The sequence below is a fragment of the Lagopus muta genome, chromosome 1, assembly GCF_023343835.1.
Source record: "Lagopus muta isolate bLagMut1 chromosome 1, bLagMut1 primary, whole genome shotgun sequence".
Classification (NCBI taxonomy): Eukaryota; Metazoa; Chordata; class Aves; order Galliformes; family Phasianidae; genus Lagopus; species Lagopus muta.
Genome location: NC_064433.1, coordinates 176,929,105 through 176,944,035, shown reverse-complemented (window position 1 = coordinate 176,944,035; position 14,931 = coordinate 176,929,105). Strand labels below are relative to the sequence as shown.

Below are 14,931 nucleotides of genomic sequence, written 5' to 3'. Positions count from 1 at the left end.
AGGAAGGCTGAGAAAATCCTGAGATCCTTGCTTTGGTTTACTGGCCCATCATTCCAAGAAGGTGTTTGCATAACCAGGCAGTGGCCTGCAGCTGCAAATAAGCACAAGATTGCCAGCAGTAAGGGGAAGAGGGAAGAAGGCGATTACATGCTCTCAGAACGTATAACTGCCTGTTAATTTCTCTGGGATTAGGGAGCAGCTGTAACTATAGGAGGGAGATCAGCACGTATTGCTGCTGGGTGGTGTGAGCTACCACTTGTTTCTGCAGCACTTCCTTCCAGGGAAGCTGCAGAATATGAGGAGAAATGGAGCAGCAGCATCAGTGGGTGCTTCCCACTTGGACTGAGGGGCGAAGGCACGAAGCCTGGCTGGCTGTGTGACTCTGAGATGAGCACAACACTGTAATGCCAATTAGAGTTTAATGAAGGTTTCAGCTGTCATGTGTTACAATGCAGATAGCCATGGCACCTGCCCCTTCATGTGCACAATGCTAGGTTTCCTCTGCCAGGTGTCACACGGTGTACTGGCACATGGCTGCGTGGCACCGACAGGTCCTGCTGCTTGGCAGCATTGGAAGAATGGCTTCATGTTGAAAGCTTCACCGAGAGAGAGGTAATCCATGAGAGACCTGCAATAAAGCTAGCCAAGAGCTACATGACACTGATAATCCTGTTCCAGAAAAGAGATGTTTGCTGTTACATAACTTACTGCATTGGCACACAGTACAAATTCACTACAGACTTTTGTGGCTTCAGAAACACAGCAGCTTCCCCATAAACGAATACAGGAAAAATAGTTCCCACCTATCACTGATGAACACTGTGAATGCCACCAGTCAAGCTCTGCTTGGGCAGCTGCCCATCCTCACCAGCTTTGGGAGAAGGAAGCCGGTGGATAATGGGCTGCTCTGTGGACTGCCTCTACAAAAATTTACAAGTACCCTCATTTGCAGTCACACATCTTCACAGAGCCTCTTTTCAAAGCTGTCTGGCCACTGTGTGAGAGGCAGCAGTTATTTGGCAAACTGGGTTTCTTGGTACAACTCAAAGTTGTACTTTTTTTTAAGAAAAACAAATGGGTCCCTGATGAAATTAGCAAAGTCCCATCTGAGGCCTCTGTGTAGTTAAAAGTTTCAGGAGTTGCTTCATATTGCATTGCCTCCATCTAGTTGGCATAGTAATAAACACAAAACAGTTCACAGCTGTGATTTATGCCAATGCCTACGTGTTTAACACTGCTTTGCTTTCTTATTTTCAAACTGGTCACGTAACAGCAATGGCTCAGGCTCCTGGAAAACAGCTAAGCCCAGCTCTGTGTGTCACCTGTGGGCAGGAATTTTCAAGGAGAATTCTGGTATTACTGGGCTTAACAGCAGGGGCATCACTTGGTTTGACAGGTATTGGCCATAGGCATGCAGCGACTCTTGGATCAGCCTTGCTGAGCTCTTCCTCTACCACACAGGCACTGTTCTGACAGTATCCATTAGCAGCCCTGTGACAGAAACCAACAGGAGTGAAAGAAAGAAAACTGGTGCCAAGAATCTCAGGAGCACTGTAAAGGGTGGGGAAGCAGCTGATGAAAACAATGTGGGGGAAAAGTCTTAGGACATGAACAGATCTGCTGGAAAGCAGAGAGGAGAGCAAGAGTGGCTTGGGAAGAGTATTTAGGATCCAGTTTTAGCTCCAACTTGGGAAGCACGATTCTCTGAGCACTGTAAAAATATTTCATCTACAATATTTCTCCACATTTGTTTACTCTACAGATGGGACAGTCTGCATCCAAACAGCACACATACACAGAAAGATGAGTATGACCTCTGTGTTATTAGAATTCTTGCCTCAAAAGGATAATTAAGCTTATCCCTTTCATAAAATAGATTTTCTAATACTTAGGTGCTTCATTTTGTAGATGCAACAATTCTGTTAGCCTTCTACACAAATCCAATATCTAATATGCTATACAAAGATAAGTACGTATATTTTGTTTGGTATATTTACAGATGTTAAAAACTTTGGAGTGCCTTGGAATTCATGAACCAGCTTTCACCCAAAAACACATCAGTAGTGTAGCCAGGAGGTTAAAGAAAACTGGCTCTAAAAGGGTCCTACTATCAACAATCCCATCTCTGCCAAAGTTTTTTTAATGCAGCACCTATTTTGACAGAAATTGCTTGAAATACAGCCAAACTCTTTTATATAAAATTTAATATTTGCCTGTTAGAAACAGTAGGAGTTCATTACAAACGTTATACCTCGTCGGCCTTTTAAGATCCAACAATTTCTGTTGTACTCCTAACACTTCAGTCTGTGGAACAGAAGACCAAGAAGAAAATTGGTATTCAGAAAAAAAGACCTGTTCTTGGAACTACAAACTTGATATATCTGTAAATTATCTTTAGCTTATCAATATTGAAATTGCTGAAAATGTAGGCACTGCATTTAATCAGATCCACGGCGATTCAAGATCTGCTGCCCATGTGCGAGTCAGGTCACTACACAAGCAGTATTCCCTAGCCAGCAATAGGAGCAATTCAAAGAGAATCCATGGACACGGTCTGAAGCACTGATTTAGACAACTGGCTGATGTGTGGCATTTTTATTAATTATTTTGTATTTTAAGCTGATTTTACCTGACTTACATACAGCATTCTTAACGAAAGTGAAGCTCTGTCTAGGGGGTGAATCCTTATTGTGATTTTCTCAAGGAGACGTGAGGTTTATACCAACATTTAGAGATAAGCTTAGCTAGTGAATACAAAAGTCTAGTTGGGTATTTCTTGTTTGTTTTTCAAGTTAATCAGTTTTTGTTGCTCATGTTTATTCTGTATTGCAAAATAAATGCACTGCACTGCTGCAAAGAGATGTTTAACACGACTTTTTTCAAGCACGACACACGTATGCAAGTTTACATGGTGACAACTGCTGACAAAATAGATCTCATCTTCTACAAAAACAAAGCCTGGATTTTTGAAAAACCTTTATAAAAGGTGAAACAACCTCTGCATTTATTTTTTTTTGAAGCCACTCTGGTGACAATAATAGATAGTAGGTCTTATCTTAGTTGGCAAATCTTTGATTATTCTAAAAAGCAACTGGAGAGACCTACCCAGAAGGAGATGCGTTTTCCCTTCAGTTATTCTTTAGAAAAACATCAGCTTGCTGGATAATGAATCTGAACACATCATGTTTGGAACAAACAGCTCTGAAAGGGGAGACCAACATTCACGCTCTTTCAATCATCCGCTAGCTACCAAGTCAGCAGGCTGACACAGCTGACAGATCTGATGTCTGTCAGGCAAGCACCTACGTGGCATTAGAGGCCAACCAGCTAAAATCACTTCAGCAAGGTCACAGAAAAGTACTCCAATGGTAAAAACTACTGGTTGGAATGGAACTCTAACGAAGAAGTTTCCATTATGCAGAACCTGCACTGTTTGTGTCCCCACTTACCTAACAAGTAAGGTAAACAACACTTGCAAATGCTTACACATCTAAAAGAGAAACACCATCATCCTGTGTTGATTACTTCTAGCCCAGAAAATGCTGCTTGGAGTGGAATGTTTCAGCATTGTGAGTCACTGAGAAAAAATACAAAGTAACTTGATTGAAAAAGTTCCAGATCTTCTGAGAAAGTTCCAGATCTTCTCCCAAGAATCAGTCCAGTCCAGAAGAATAATTCACATAACATCGAAATTCATTAGCCAGATTCCGAGAGTGTTTTGGAATAAACTTGCATATCTTCACACCAAGATGCTTTGCTGCCTGTTCCTCCATGATTGCACCTGCACCAGAAACAACGGGTGCTTGGTGAGACAACAGTAACCATATCAGAATGTTTGGACTTTTTATTAGCTTTTTATAGCTCCCAATTGCCTGCCTCCTTTTTCTTTAGGGAACAGACTTAAAGCAGCTGCACTGTCACTTTGTTAACTGTCCCTTCAACAATTGAAGTTTTGTGCAATTTAAGCATGAAAGAATGGAAGAACATCCTCAAAGTTTCTTGAAAATAGGTAGAGGGGTAAGATCAGTGCCCCTTTCACAGAAAAGAGAAACGTAAACTCCATCTTACTGCTACGTGGCAGAGAAATTTCATGGTGGGGAGCATGGGAAATGCAAACAGATTACACATACTATTTTATTTAAATAAACCACAGTGTGATATTTATGGCTCCACGCTGAGAAATCGTTTCCTTGTCAAATTGTGTAAACTGAAGGCCCACTTATCCATTTTAGGAAAAAAAATTATCTCAGAACTACTTTTATGCATGACTGTCTTTTACAGTTAAACAAAGAAGTAGACTTTCTATGTCCACATGTTATTTTCATTTTTCTCTGTTTTGCCTACTTGGTTGACTGCCCAGAATTGTACATACAGAGGGTTTTTGTCCTTTGGATTTTGTTTTGCAAAAGTTTCTTGAATGTCTTCAGATGTCTTATTGTAAGGCTACAGCTTTAAGAACCACCGCAGCCGAGGCAGATGCTCGTGGCTTCTTAAAACTATGGAGTGCATCTTCACAAACAAGGCCTGCAAATGCACTCAGTGAGTCTTCCAGCTTCACTGCTGTAATCACCAATTTTTAATTCCTCCTGCTGCATTTCGATGCCTAAGAACCAATTATTTGAACTGATGGCAGAATTTTCCAGTGCTCGTTCACACTGCAATTGCTATATTGACCAGTGAGGAGCAGCTGATATGGAAAAGAAAAAGAAAAAAGTTGTCTTTTTCTTGTTTTTCTTTTGAAGACTCAGCTGAAACCATCCCACTTCACCAGGCAAAGGCCACTCTAACCTACTTGTCTTTCTATTTAGTTTACCTTAGATCTTGCTAAATTCAGCAGCTGAAAATTTGCAGCTACAGACATGCTTAGGAAACCAGAAATTCTACAGTAAGTCGCACCTCTGTTTGACACAGCCAGAATTTCAGTCATTACAGTTTTAGAGAATGTCTCCTTCACAAGAGAAAAATGTTTTGGAACTTTGCAGGGTGATCTCAACAGTTCTTCAGTAATTCAGTAAAACTCATAACGCAGTAAGAAAAGGGTACAGATTTTAACCATAACAACACACATACCCTCAATGAAAAGTAAATGCAGAACTAAAGCAGTACAAGCGTACCCTCTTCTGGACATAAATTCTCCCCAGAATTACCTATGGATGAGTATTACCGAGTTGGGATTCTTCTCACTTGAATACGTCTGCCTTTTGAGACAGAAGAAGAGCAGCTTACTGGCCATCTACGTATTTTTATTAATTGTACCTGTGCAAAGCAGAATCTTTCCTTTTGTTAAGTACTTGATGGTCTCTGCAGTTTTTTGAAGACACTCCTCGGACAGATAGGGTGGATCTGCTACCACAATGTCAAAGCTGTGCGGCAGGAGATGTTCAGGTAAGTTCAAAGGGTTGTTGTAATCATAGAAGATAAATTCTTCTCCATACACAGAAAACCTTCTGTCATACTCCAGGATACACACGGAAAAATCTGTGCCATCCTGTTCTTTCAGCTTCTGGTACACACTGGGTGCACTGACACAGGCTATCCTGAAAAAGACACGTAAAATATTAAAATGCTGAGTTCAAAAGGCAACAAAAATAACTACAATAAGGACAATGCCATAAGTTCTCAGAGCTGCTGTGGGAAAACATCTTAAACATTTGCCCCAGGTAATTTGAAAACTCGTTTTCAAATGAAAATCCTTGCGGAACTAAGAGGGAAAAGTTTTTCCATCTGTTCTGCAGAAATGTATGAAAATAGAAAAAAGAATTAGAAGTCATTAATGTGCTCTGGAGCTCACTGAATTTTTTAGGGGAAAAAAAAAAAGAAAAAAAGATCCATAGTAAACTTTTGTTACTGGCACAGGTTGCCCAGAGAGGTGGTGGATGCTGCAGTCCTGGAGACATTCAAGGTCAGGGTGGATGGGGCTCTGAGCTCCTGATGGAGCTGTAGGTGTCCCTGTTCATGGCAGGGGTTGGATCAGATGGCCTTTAAAGGTCCCTTCCAACTCTATGGATTCCATGATTCTGTCCAGCAGAGCCTACAACATTCACTGCAATTCAGAACAAGTTCAGTAAGAACTACTGATTAAGTAATGGCAAGGCATTTCTGCAACCTCCTGCAAAGAAAGATGAGGTACAAAAAGTAATGAATTACACTGCATGCTCGCCCTGCATAAATGGAACAATTACAGAAAAGACACATTAAACCCATAAGGTAGCTATTAAGTCCTACCTGCCACCTTTTCCTGCTGCCACAATCGCTTCATTAGCCAGGCACGATGCAGTCTCATCACTGTACCAAAACTGGCTCAGTTGCTGAGAAAAATAACACACAATTATAAGCAACGTCATATCTCCTGATTGTGAACAACTGGGTTGAGAGCCCTATTTGAAGAAAACCCACATCCATTGCAACTTCTTGGTTCACAAACTACAAAGGTGACATTTTCTAGAGAAGCTTTTTACTTCTGAAACCCAAGGACAGACAGCAGGCAGCTTGCACTGTGTGTTTTCTAAAGCACTTACCTATGGTAGCCAGGAGAACCAATCATTGGCAGGGTTAGTTCAAACCCAATATGCAGAAGTGCAAAATAAACATGTGCTTAAATTGAGTTACTTCAATGGAAAAGGAAAAAAAAAAAACATAACTTGAAAAACAACAATGTAGAAGGAAATGAAGGATAAAAGTAGCAAATGAGATCAGAAACAGGAGGAGTAAAAAAAACAAACTCAGAGACAAAGTCAGTCTGTGAGATAAAAAAAATGCAGCAAGGCATCCACCCACACAACCAAAAAACTAAACACAAGCAGAAATACATGTGGAAGGAAAGCACATTCCTCTTGTTACAGTGTGTTGTTTCAAACCCAGGGAACAATCTTCACTGCCCTCACACACCAGGCTGGAGTTCAGTCTCCAGAGGGTGAACAAACAGATGATTCTGTTTGGAACTGGAACTTTATTCCCTTTCTTCATGTAATTGACTTGACTTAATTTTAAAGCGAATAACTCTACAGTGTTAACATCCACAAACAGCCTGGCCACTCTAGGAACACCTCAAGTGTTTGCCTTTTTATTATCTACCCACAAAAGAAAGCTTGGTGAAACCAATGTGCCTCATTTGCTGCAGGTTAGCTTCTTACCCAGTCTTCTTCTATTGAGCCAACAGAATATTGATTAAACCCCTGGGAGGTCTTCATGCCCTCTCTCTGCTGCTGTTCCAAATAGAACTCCTGGAGGGCAGCCAATGTATGGGATGAAAGCTGGGGAACGTCATCATCATCATCATCCATTTTCCTAGACATTGCCCAGAAGGAAAAAAATATATATATTAACCCTTTTCAATGGTGGAAGCTTTTAATAACAGCCTGCTTTCCCAAGGAAAAAAAAAAACAACATTCCTGACACCACGACAGCCAACTAGGAAAGCCTTACAGGGCACAGCATGCTTCCTCTGCTTAGCAGCTTTAAACCAGTCAGAGGCAGAATGCAAAGAGCGTGTCTCCAGAGAGAATATAGGAGCTGTTTCCTTTCTGCACAACACAGAAGTGGTCTGTATTTTTAAAGGGATGCTGTCATGACACTTTGCATACCCTGCATCCAAACACCACTTTTGTATCAGCTTGCCTAAAAAAAGCTTTAATGGATGTTGCAAATCCCTTGGAATATTTACCCTTCCCTCCTAGACATAACGATAGCTGCCAATCATTTCTTGCCACGTTGTAAAGTCACAGTTTTGACTCCAAATGAATAAACCAGTGTTCGAGGATCACCCGACTTCACCTCCCACACTTTAACAAGCCTCCTCTGTATGCTACAAACCTGCAGCAGACCAGATGCTCAAGAGGATGCTTTGATGAGCTAACACTGCACGACTGTCTTGTGTGCCCAACACAGACAGAGCTCATGTCAGAAGGACGAGGTACAAACCACCCAGTAGAGCCACTGCCAGACATTTGTCAGCCGGGCGCCACCGCCGTGCCGCTCAGCCCACCAGGGGCAGGAGCTGAGCGCTGCCTTCCGTCCTTCCCAGCAGAGGCACCGCCACCTCGTGGAGCGAGGGTGACAAGCAGAAATCAATTGGGCCTGTGAAACTCGAATTTATTCTCTTAAGAAACTAATTTGCTCTGCACTCATTCCACGAACTCATACACGTTCAATGACTTCAACAGAACTCAAAGCAGATGTGCCCCTTCCTTTGGGCATGTGAGAGGTCCCACAGCAACGCGCGCCCCCTGAACCACAGCTAACTTCCAGGGGGAAGTACGCTTCACATTTCTTCCATCCTTGGCTGCAGTGAAGGCTGCAATGCTCACGGCCTTCTCGCTTTGCTCTGCCCTCCGTGCTGTGCATCCTGCAGAGCTTTCAGGGCATCTCCTAAAGCTCCGTTTCTCACTGCTTGCTGAAATACTCCACAGCTCACCTCCACACTGCAGCAACTGCTGTGCCGTTCTGGCGGCACAGGGCACAGCACGCGGGGTGCTGCGACACAGAGCCCATCGCCTGCCTCCTGCAGGATGGATGGAGGGATGCTGAAGCCAGCCCACCTGGGAACGACACAGCACTTCCTTCTGTTCCTACTGCTTGACAACACATACTGCTAACATGCATCGTGGCCCTGTACAAGGACATTTTTTGTTGGGACAGACGTTACAAATTACTTTTCATCTCTCACCTTCTCTTTAATTAAGTGTGTCACACATGCAGAAATCTGGTGTGCTGTTATGCCTAAAGCAAGCACGCATCTATGCTCTGATGCTAAGAAGCTGAAACAGATGCAAACTTGCAATTCTTAAGTCAAATGCTGAAATTTTGATTTTATGCTCAATGAGCCCATCTGGCCCTTTGCAAAGACTGAATCTATACACGTGAAATGAAATCCTCCCCGACAGAAGCTAAGATCCGTTGTTTTGGTGGAAGGGCGGGCATACAAGTAGAGGCATTTTTTTTCTACACGTTATTTTAGCCCCTTTTTAGCAATCTTCCTTTTGGTTTGTGTAGTAAAGCTTCAGGAACCAAGCAGCAATTAATTGTGAGGCTGCAAGGAAAGGTAACTCGGAACACATGGCAGAAATATCATGAGGCCCACCTATTTGGAGCACTTCCACAACTTGAAACACTTTTCTGAATCATAGAATGACCTGGGTTGAAAAGGACCACAATGATCATTTAGTTTCAACCCCTCTGTATGTGCAGGGTCACCAGCCACCAGACCAGGCTGCCCAGAGCCACATCCAGCCTGGACGAATGAACGTACATTGTGTGCAGTGACTGACTGACTCAGGTCATCAGCATGAAGGTGTTTTTATGTGCAAGAACTGCATTGTAGAACTATTACAGTGAGTGAGTTTATGAGAACAAGACTTGTAAATTCCTTTGGCTTCAAGTGATCAGGAGGCACTACTACTTTGAAACACAGCCGTCCCACACATTGCTGCCCTGAAGTCCGAAAACAGCCCTGAAAGTTGAGGAAGGATGGGACGAAGCAGAGGAACCCACAGTGCCTCTAAGCATGATCAACAGGAATACGAAGTTTAAAGCTAGCAATGTGTCTCGTCTGATTTACTGTTATGTGAATGCTGCTGGCCTCTAAAGGGGCAGCTTGACTCACTGAATGAGCAGAGAGAATTGCACCAACACCACACACTGCACCCCACAGCCTACAGTTTGCAGGACAGGGGAAGGTGCCTGCAGAGCCCTGTCCATGCGCAGCTGAGCCCCTGCTGGCTGCTGAGCTGTTTGGGTGGATGCACTGCTTGTGTGTGAGAACTCTTCTTAAAAAAATAACAACGAAAAAGAGGTAATAACGTCAAGTGGAAGTAGCAGCACGGAAGGCTCCACTGCTTTGGCTAAGGAGCAACCGTACAATTTAATGTTGGTTTCCAGCTCTCATGTATGAGTACTCTAATTTTACACAGCCAAGCCCTGAAGTGGGGACAAAATAAAGTCAGAAGGAACACTGTGGAAAAATTAACTCACTCAAAAATTCCTAAGGGCTTTCATAGTCTTTCTGTGCCCCAGTACATTCGGTCCATCCATAGTTAGGAACATACAGACATCTGGAAACCAGCACTCTGTGAAATACAGCACAGCTCCTGTGCACAGATGTGCCTGTGCTCCTACAGCAGAAGCTTGGGAACTCGCACTCACCCAGCTAGGTGAGGCTGCATGTCCATGCATCACTGCTTACCCCACAACTACAGAAGATGCAGTCAATCCTTCCAGAGCCGCAGCACCACTCAGGAGGGATGTTCAGGAGGCAGCACAAGGTGGGACATGTATTTACAAAGCTACCTCAAAAATTCTCTTAAAGCAGGCAGCTGCTCCTCCAGAACTTTTACCTCCAGGCTGTACTACAGCTGACTACCACTTTTCTGCCAGAGGAGAGTTCAACCTGACTCGTGACTGCAGGTCAGGCTTCCCTATCAACTGTGTAATGCAGAAATACTGCATGATGCACACACGAGCAGAGGGAAACGTGACTGCTCTGCCAGTTTCCAGTACTCACCCTTTACGGTACCCTGAAGAAGTAATCTCATTGCAATAGATGTCCCTTAACTAAAGGGAGGAAGGAAAGACTACTGGAAGGCCAAGAAATATTAATGCCACTGGGAACTGGTGTTGTTACCTTTGTGAGGGGAGGAAGGATGCTGTTAGCTCCTGCAATCTCTTACCACAAATATAAAACGTGCACATGCAACTTCAGAAAAGACTGTTCTAGTATAGCACAGATAACACTAAGGCCAGTGTGCAACTGAATAAAACATAGCAGTATTTTTCCCAAGCCACCCATGTTAGCATTTGAGGCACAGAGCCTGTCATTGATGACACATGAAACATGTGCCAAGAAAACCTGGGCAGCGATACAGCATCAGGAGAGTTGGCTGGAGGTGAACAAGTCTCCATCAGGGGACAGAAGTTACTCCAGAGCTGGACATGTGCCTTGCTACCTGAAAAGCAAGGGGCTCTGTTCATGTTCCAGCCGCTGAATGCAAGGATCCAAGGCCCAGGTCTCCACCAGCAGCAGGCAGCCAAGCAGGCACGCAGAGCAGCAGACTTCTCTCAGCGGTCCTGCTCCAAACAGAAATTACCCTGACACAGAAAGACCTCTCCTCTGAAGTGTTCAGATCTTTAAATCTGAAAAGCAATTTAGAGAAAGCTCAGCTTTTGCTCAAGGATCTGACAAGTTACCTGAGCACTGCCAAATGTACAAGAATGCCAAATTTCACAAGAGGGGCTGACAGGACAAAGCATATTAAGTACAGCAGCCAAAGTAACTTAACCACAACAATCCTCCTAGCATGGTGCAGCCAGAAGAAACTGAGAGGTGCTAGGCCATATGTGCATCTGTTTCATAGGGTCTTCCCAAAGTGAAACAAAACTCCCCAAACATCTGGGATGTCTGTCAACCAGCTGCAAGGCTTTGGGGCCTGGTAGCATCACACAGCCACTGAGGGGGATCCCAGGAGGGGGACATCAAAAAAGAAGGCCTGACAAACCTGCATACAAAACGGAACTGGGAAGGAAGGAGGGACAAGATGATGTGAACCCGGGGCATTCACAGTCCAAAAACAGCTCCATTTTGGGATCTCTGGAGAACTTTCATTAACATCCACAACAAGAGGTTCAAAAGAGAAGCTTCACTAGTTCAGACAAGGGTTGATGCTGGCAGTTCTTGAAGTATCTTGAAGACAGCCAGAACCAGCTGTCCTGGAAAGAGTGAGACTAAGGCAAGTAAGCAGAGGTGACAATGACCCACTCTGCCTTCTCCCAGTCTATAATCTTTCTCCATGAAGGGCATTTCTGGCTAAAGTGATTTATTCTGGGAATGCAGTTCTCTAACAGACCCTTACCAGTATCCTTAAATACACATAAAGTGATCTATAATGTCCCACAGCAGCAAGTTCCACGTTATGAAACCCGACCTCTTCTTGCAGTGAACACGGCTACCGGATCCACTAGATGCAGGCACTTATCGCATGGGAAGGAACTGATGTGTGACCCCACCTCATACAGCCCCACCACTCCACAGCCGTGTGTGGGCTGCTCCCACCACAGCCCCTGGCTTCTGTCCCTTAGCAGAGCTTCCCTGTATTCATCAACCCTCATTCCTCTCTTCTCCCACACTATGCTCTCTGCCGCATTCCCTCTTTTTCCCTTAATAATTCCAACATTTCCTGGCTGATATGCTTTTCATAGAATCATAGAATAGCTCAGGTTAGAACACACCTTAATGATCACCAAGTCCAACCACAACCTGACCATCCTACCCTAACTAACAGCCCTCTGCTAAATCATGTCCCTGAGCACCACATTCAAACGGTTTTCAAACACATTCAGGGATGGTGACTCAACCACCTCCCTGGGCAGCCTATGCCAGTGCTTCACAACCCTTTCTGTAAAGAAGTTTTTCCTGATATCCAACCTAAACTTACCCTGGCACAACTTGAGGCCATTTCCCCTCATCCTGTCACCTGCCACCAGTGACAAGAGACCAGCCCCACTCTCGCTGTAGGCACCTTTCAGGTGCTGGAAGAGAGCAGTAAGGTTTCCCCTCAGCCTCCATTTCCCCAGCCTGAACAGCCCCAGTTCCTTCAGTCTCTCCTCATAGGCCATATTCTCCAAGCCCTTCACAAGCCTTGCTGCCCTTCTTTGGACCTGCTCCAGCACCTCCATGTCCTTTCTGTACTGAGGTGCCCAAAACTGAACACAGCACTCGAGGTGAGGCCTCACCAGTGCCGAGTACAGGGGCAGGATGACTTCCCTAGTCCTGCTCACCACACCATTCCTGATCCAAGCCAGGATGCCATTGGCCTTCTTGGCCACCTGGGCACACTGCTGGCTCATATTCAGCCAACAGTGCACCGAGGTCCCTTTCCACCAGGCAGCTTTCCAGCCACTGCTCCCCAGGCCTGTGTGGTTGCCTGGGGTTGTTGTGACCAACAAGCCGTGCAGAGCCGCGTCCCACACCCGCGCGCTGAGGCTGCAGCGGGGCGGACGGCTTGCAGAGCGCGGCCGGGCGGGACAGCCGCGCTGTAGAAGCGCAGGGGATCGCTCCGTACGTACGACCTCCGTCCTGCACCGCCCGTCCCCTCCTCTCCCCGCATTAACGTGCCGGGCGCCGGCAGCCGCTCCCACACCGCCCCACGGCCTCGCGGCGCCTCCCGGCCCGCACAGGCCCTCGGGCACCGCGGGAGGAACGCCGGCCCGGTCCCGGCCCCTCCCGCTCTCATGGCGGACGAGAGGCAGGCGGGCGGACGAGCACGCGGGCGGACGAGCACACCGCCGTCCGCACCACTCGCCGCCCCGCTCGCACTCACCGGCCGACAGATCCCTCCGCGCACCCGGGCCCCGCCCCTCCCCAGCGCCGCGCGCGGCCGTGTGGGCCGAGGGGCGCTCGCCCCCTGCCGGCTCCGCGGGAGGAGGGCGGTGCCTGGCGCTGCTCTGCCCGCCCCTTCCCGCCCTTTCTGAGGGGAGGCCCCGCGTGCCGCCCGGGCGGTGGGCCGGTGCTGCTTTGCGGCCGACTGTCCCGTAAGGAGGGGAGCGCGGCCTAAAGCCGGCCGAGGGACTGCCTTGGGCGGCAAGCGCGCTCGAGCCCTTCTTCCCGCAACTCCGGTGCTCCGAGAGGCTCCAAAACAGCCTCACCTCGACTAAGCGATTCACAGCTTAGAGATGAACCGCATAAAACCGCACGGCCGTCTCCAGAGCCGGATGTGCCCAGAGGCGCCGCTGTTCCGAGGCACCGCTGGAGCGCTCCGATACGCAGCGCTGTGCTGAGCGTTGGAGGGCTCAGCTCCGGCCCTGCGGCAGCGCACTGCCACCTCAGTGCTGGGGAGGAACGTCAACACCGAGGGACAGGGACCTGACTGCGTGCTGCATTCCGTGCAGCTTTGTTTTAGGTGGAAAAAAAAGTGCTTAGAGGGCTGATAGAATTGAAGAATGGAAGGGTAAAGGAGGCTGTGCAGCCACTTCTGATGGGTGCGGCTCCCTGGAGCACCAGGCCCTGCTGCCACCGATGGCTCCTCCTTTCCAAAGGGTCACAGAATCACGCACAGCTCTGCAGGCCTGGGGGCGGGCAGGCAGCAGCCTTTTGGCTTTGCTGTAAGGCACTGCTTGGAGCTGCTTGAACCTGTGATAGGTGATGGTGGCAGGAAAGCAGAGATGCTGGAATGACACTTTGCAAAGGAAAACTGGTTATGTCTTTCAGAACTGCTTCTCTGGGGACATGAAAGCAAACCAGCCACCAGTGTGGGAACACCAGTCATGTGAACCCTACAATATAATTATTGTATATGCTTTGTTGTTTCTTAATCCTTTTTTTGCAGAAGTTGCCCAAAGGTAATCTATCTACCCCTGCCCTGTCAGTCAGACAGTTTTCTTGGAAACACAGTGATGTGGACATCCCTGAGACTTCTGTCTGACCATTCAGACCACTGCTGCTTCACTGACACATCAGCAAGTGCTTTGTGTTGGAGCAGCTCAGGACCAAAGCACACAGCAGTTTTTAAAAAACAATTTATACACTGGAAAGCAATAGCCACTTGCTGCTAATCAGGATTTTGTGTTTTCACGTTTGGGCTTATTTTATAGTCCACCATATTTTGTCTTTACTGATGGAAGTCGTGCTTAATAGCTATTTTCCCAAAAACATTGATGTTTTTAGCACTGGCAAACCAAGTGCACATTTCAGTTGGAAGACAACCAAGCATGCAGTACTTAAATATAGACGGACTGCTTCTAGTGATGCAGACACAAAACAGCATGTTCTACCAGTGGGGTACTCAGTGTGCATCACCTGGTCCCCGCAGCACAGGTTACTGTCGGCCTTCTAGGAGCTCTCAGTCATCCTCTGAATTTTCAGTGCAGTAGGAAGGAGGTTTCAACCTCAGCCCATTTATGGACTCTCAGTTCTCTCTCATGGATGTGCAAATATTGCATGTG

The 14,931-nt window shown here is 46.3% G+C and overlaps 1 protein-coding gene across 2 annotated transcripts; it reads right to left on the bottom strand.

Annotated features, from left to right (window-relative positions):
• Positions 1-2,187: 2,187 nt before the first annotated feature.
• Positions 2,188-13,410, bottom strand: EEF1AKMT1 (EEF1A lysine methyltransferase 1). Of its 2 annotated transcripts, none has more exons than XM_048933396.1 (5): positions 13,311-13,410; positions 7,134-7,287; positions 6,226-6,308; positions 5,257-5,537; positions 2,188-3,781 (listed from the first exon to the last, which is right to left on the bottom strand). In XM_048933396.1, exons 2-5 carry the CDS (start codon positions 7,281-7,283, stop codon positions 3,654-3,656), a joined length of 642 nt encoding a protein of 213 aa, XP_048789353.1. In that variant the 5' UTR covers positions 7,284-7,287; positions 13,311-13,410; the 3' UTR covers positions 2,188-3,653. The 2 variants fall into 2 exon arrangements, with proteins under 2 accessions (XP_048789353.1, XP_048789352.1); XM_048933395.1 differs by lacking the exon at positions 13,311-13,410 and adding an exon at positions 10,941-13,251.
• Positions 13,411-14,931: the final 1,521 nt, after the last annotated feature.

Bases quoted from the DNA above. Each gene is read 5' to 3' on its own strand.
- EEF1AKMT1 (XM_048933396.1), bottom strand. From the start codon at position 7,283: ATGGATGATGATGATGATGACGTTCCCCAGCTTTCATCCCATACATTG. The intron at 5,538-6,225 runs GTAGGACTTAAT...TGTCTTTTTCAG, and splicing joins GCAGCAGGAAAAGGTGGCAG to GATAGCCTGTGTCAGTGCAC. The intron at 3,782-5,256 runs GTACAATTAATA...TTTCTGGTGCAG, and splicing joins AAAGATTCTGCTTTGCACAG to GTGCAATCATGGAGGAACAG.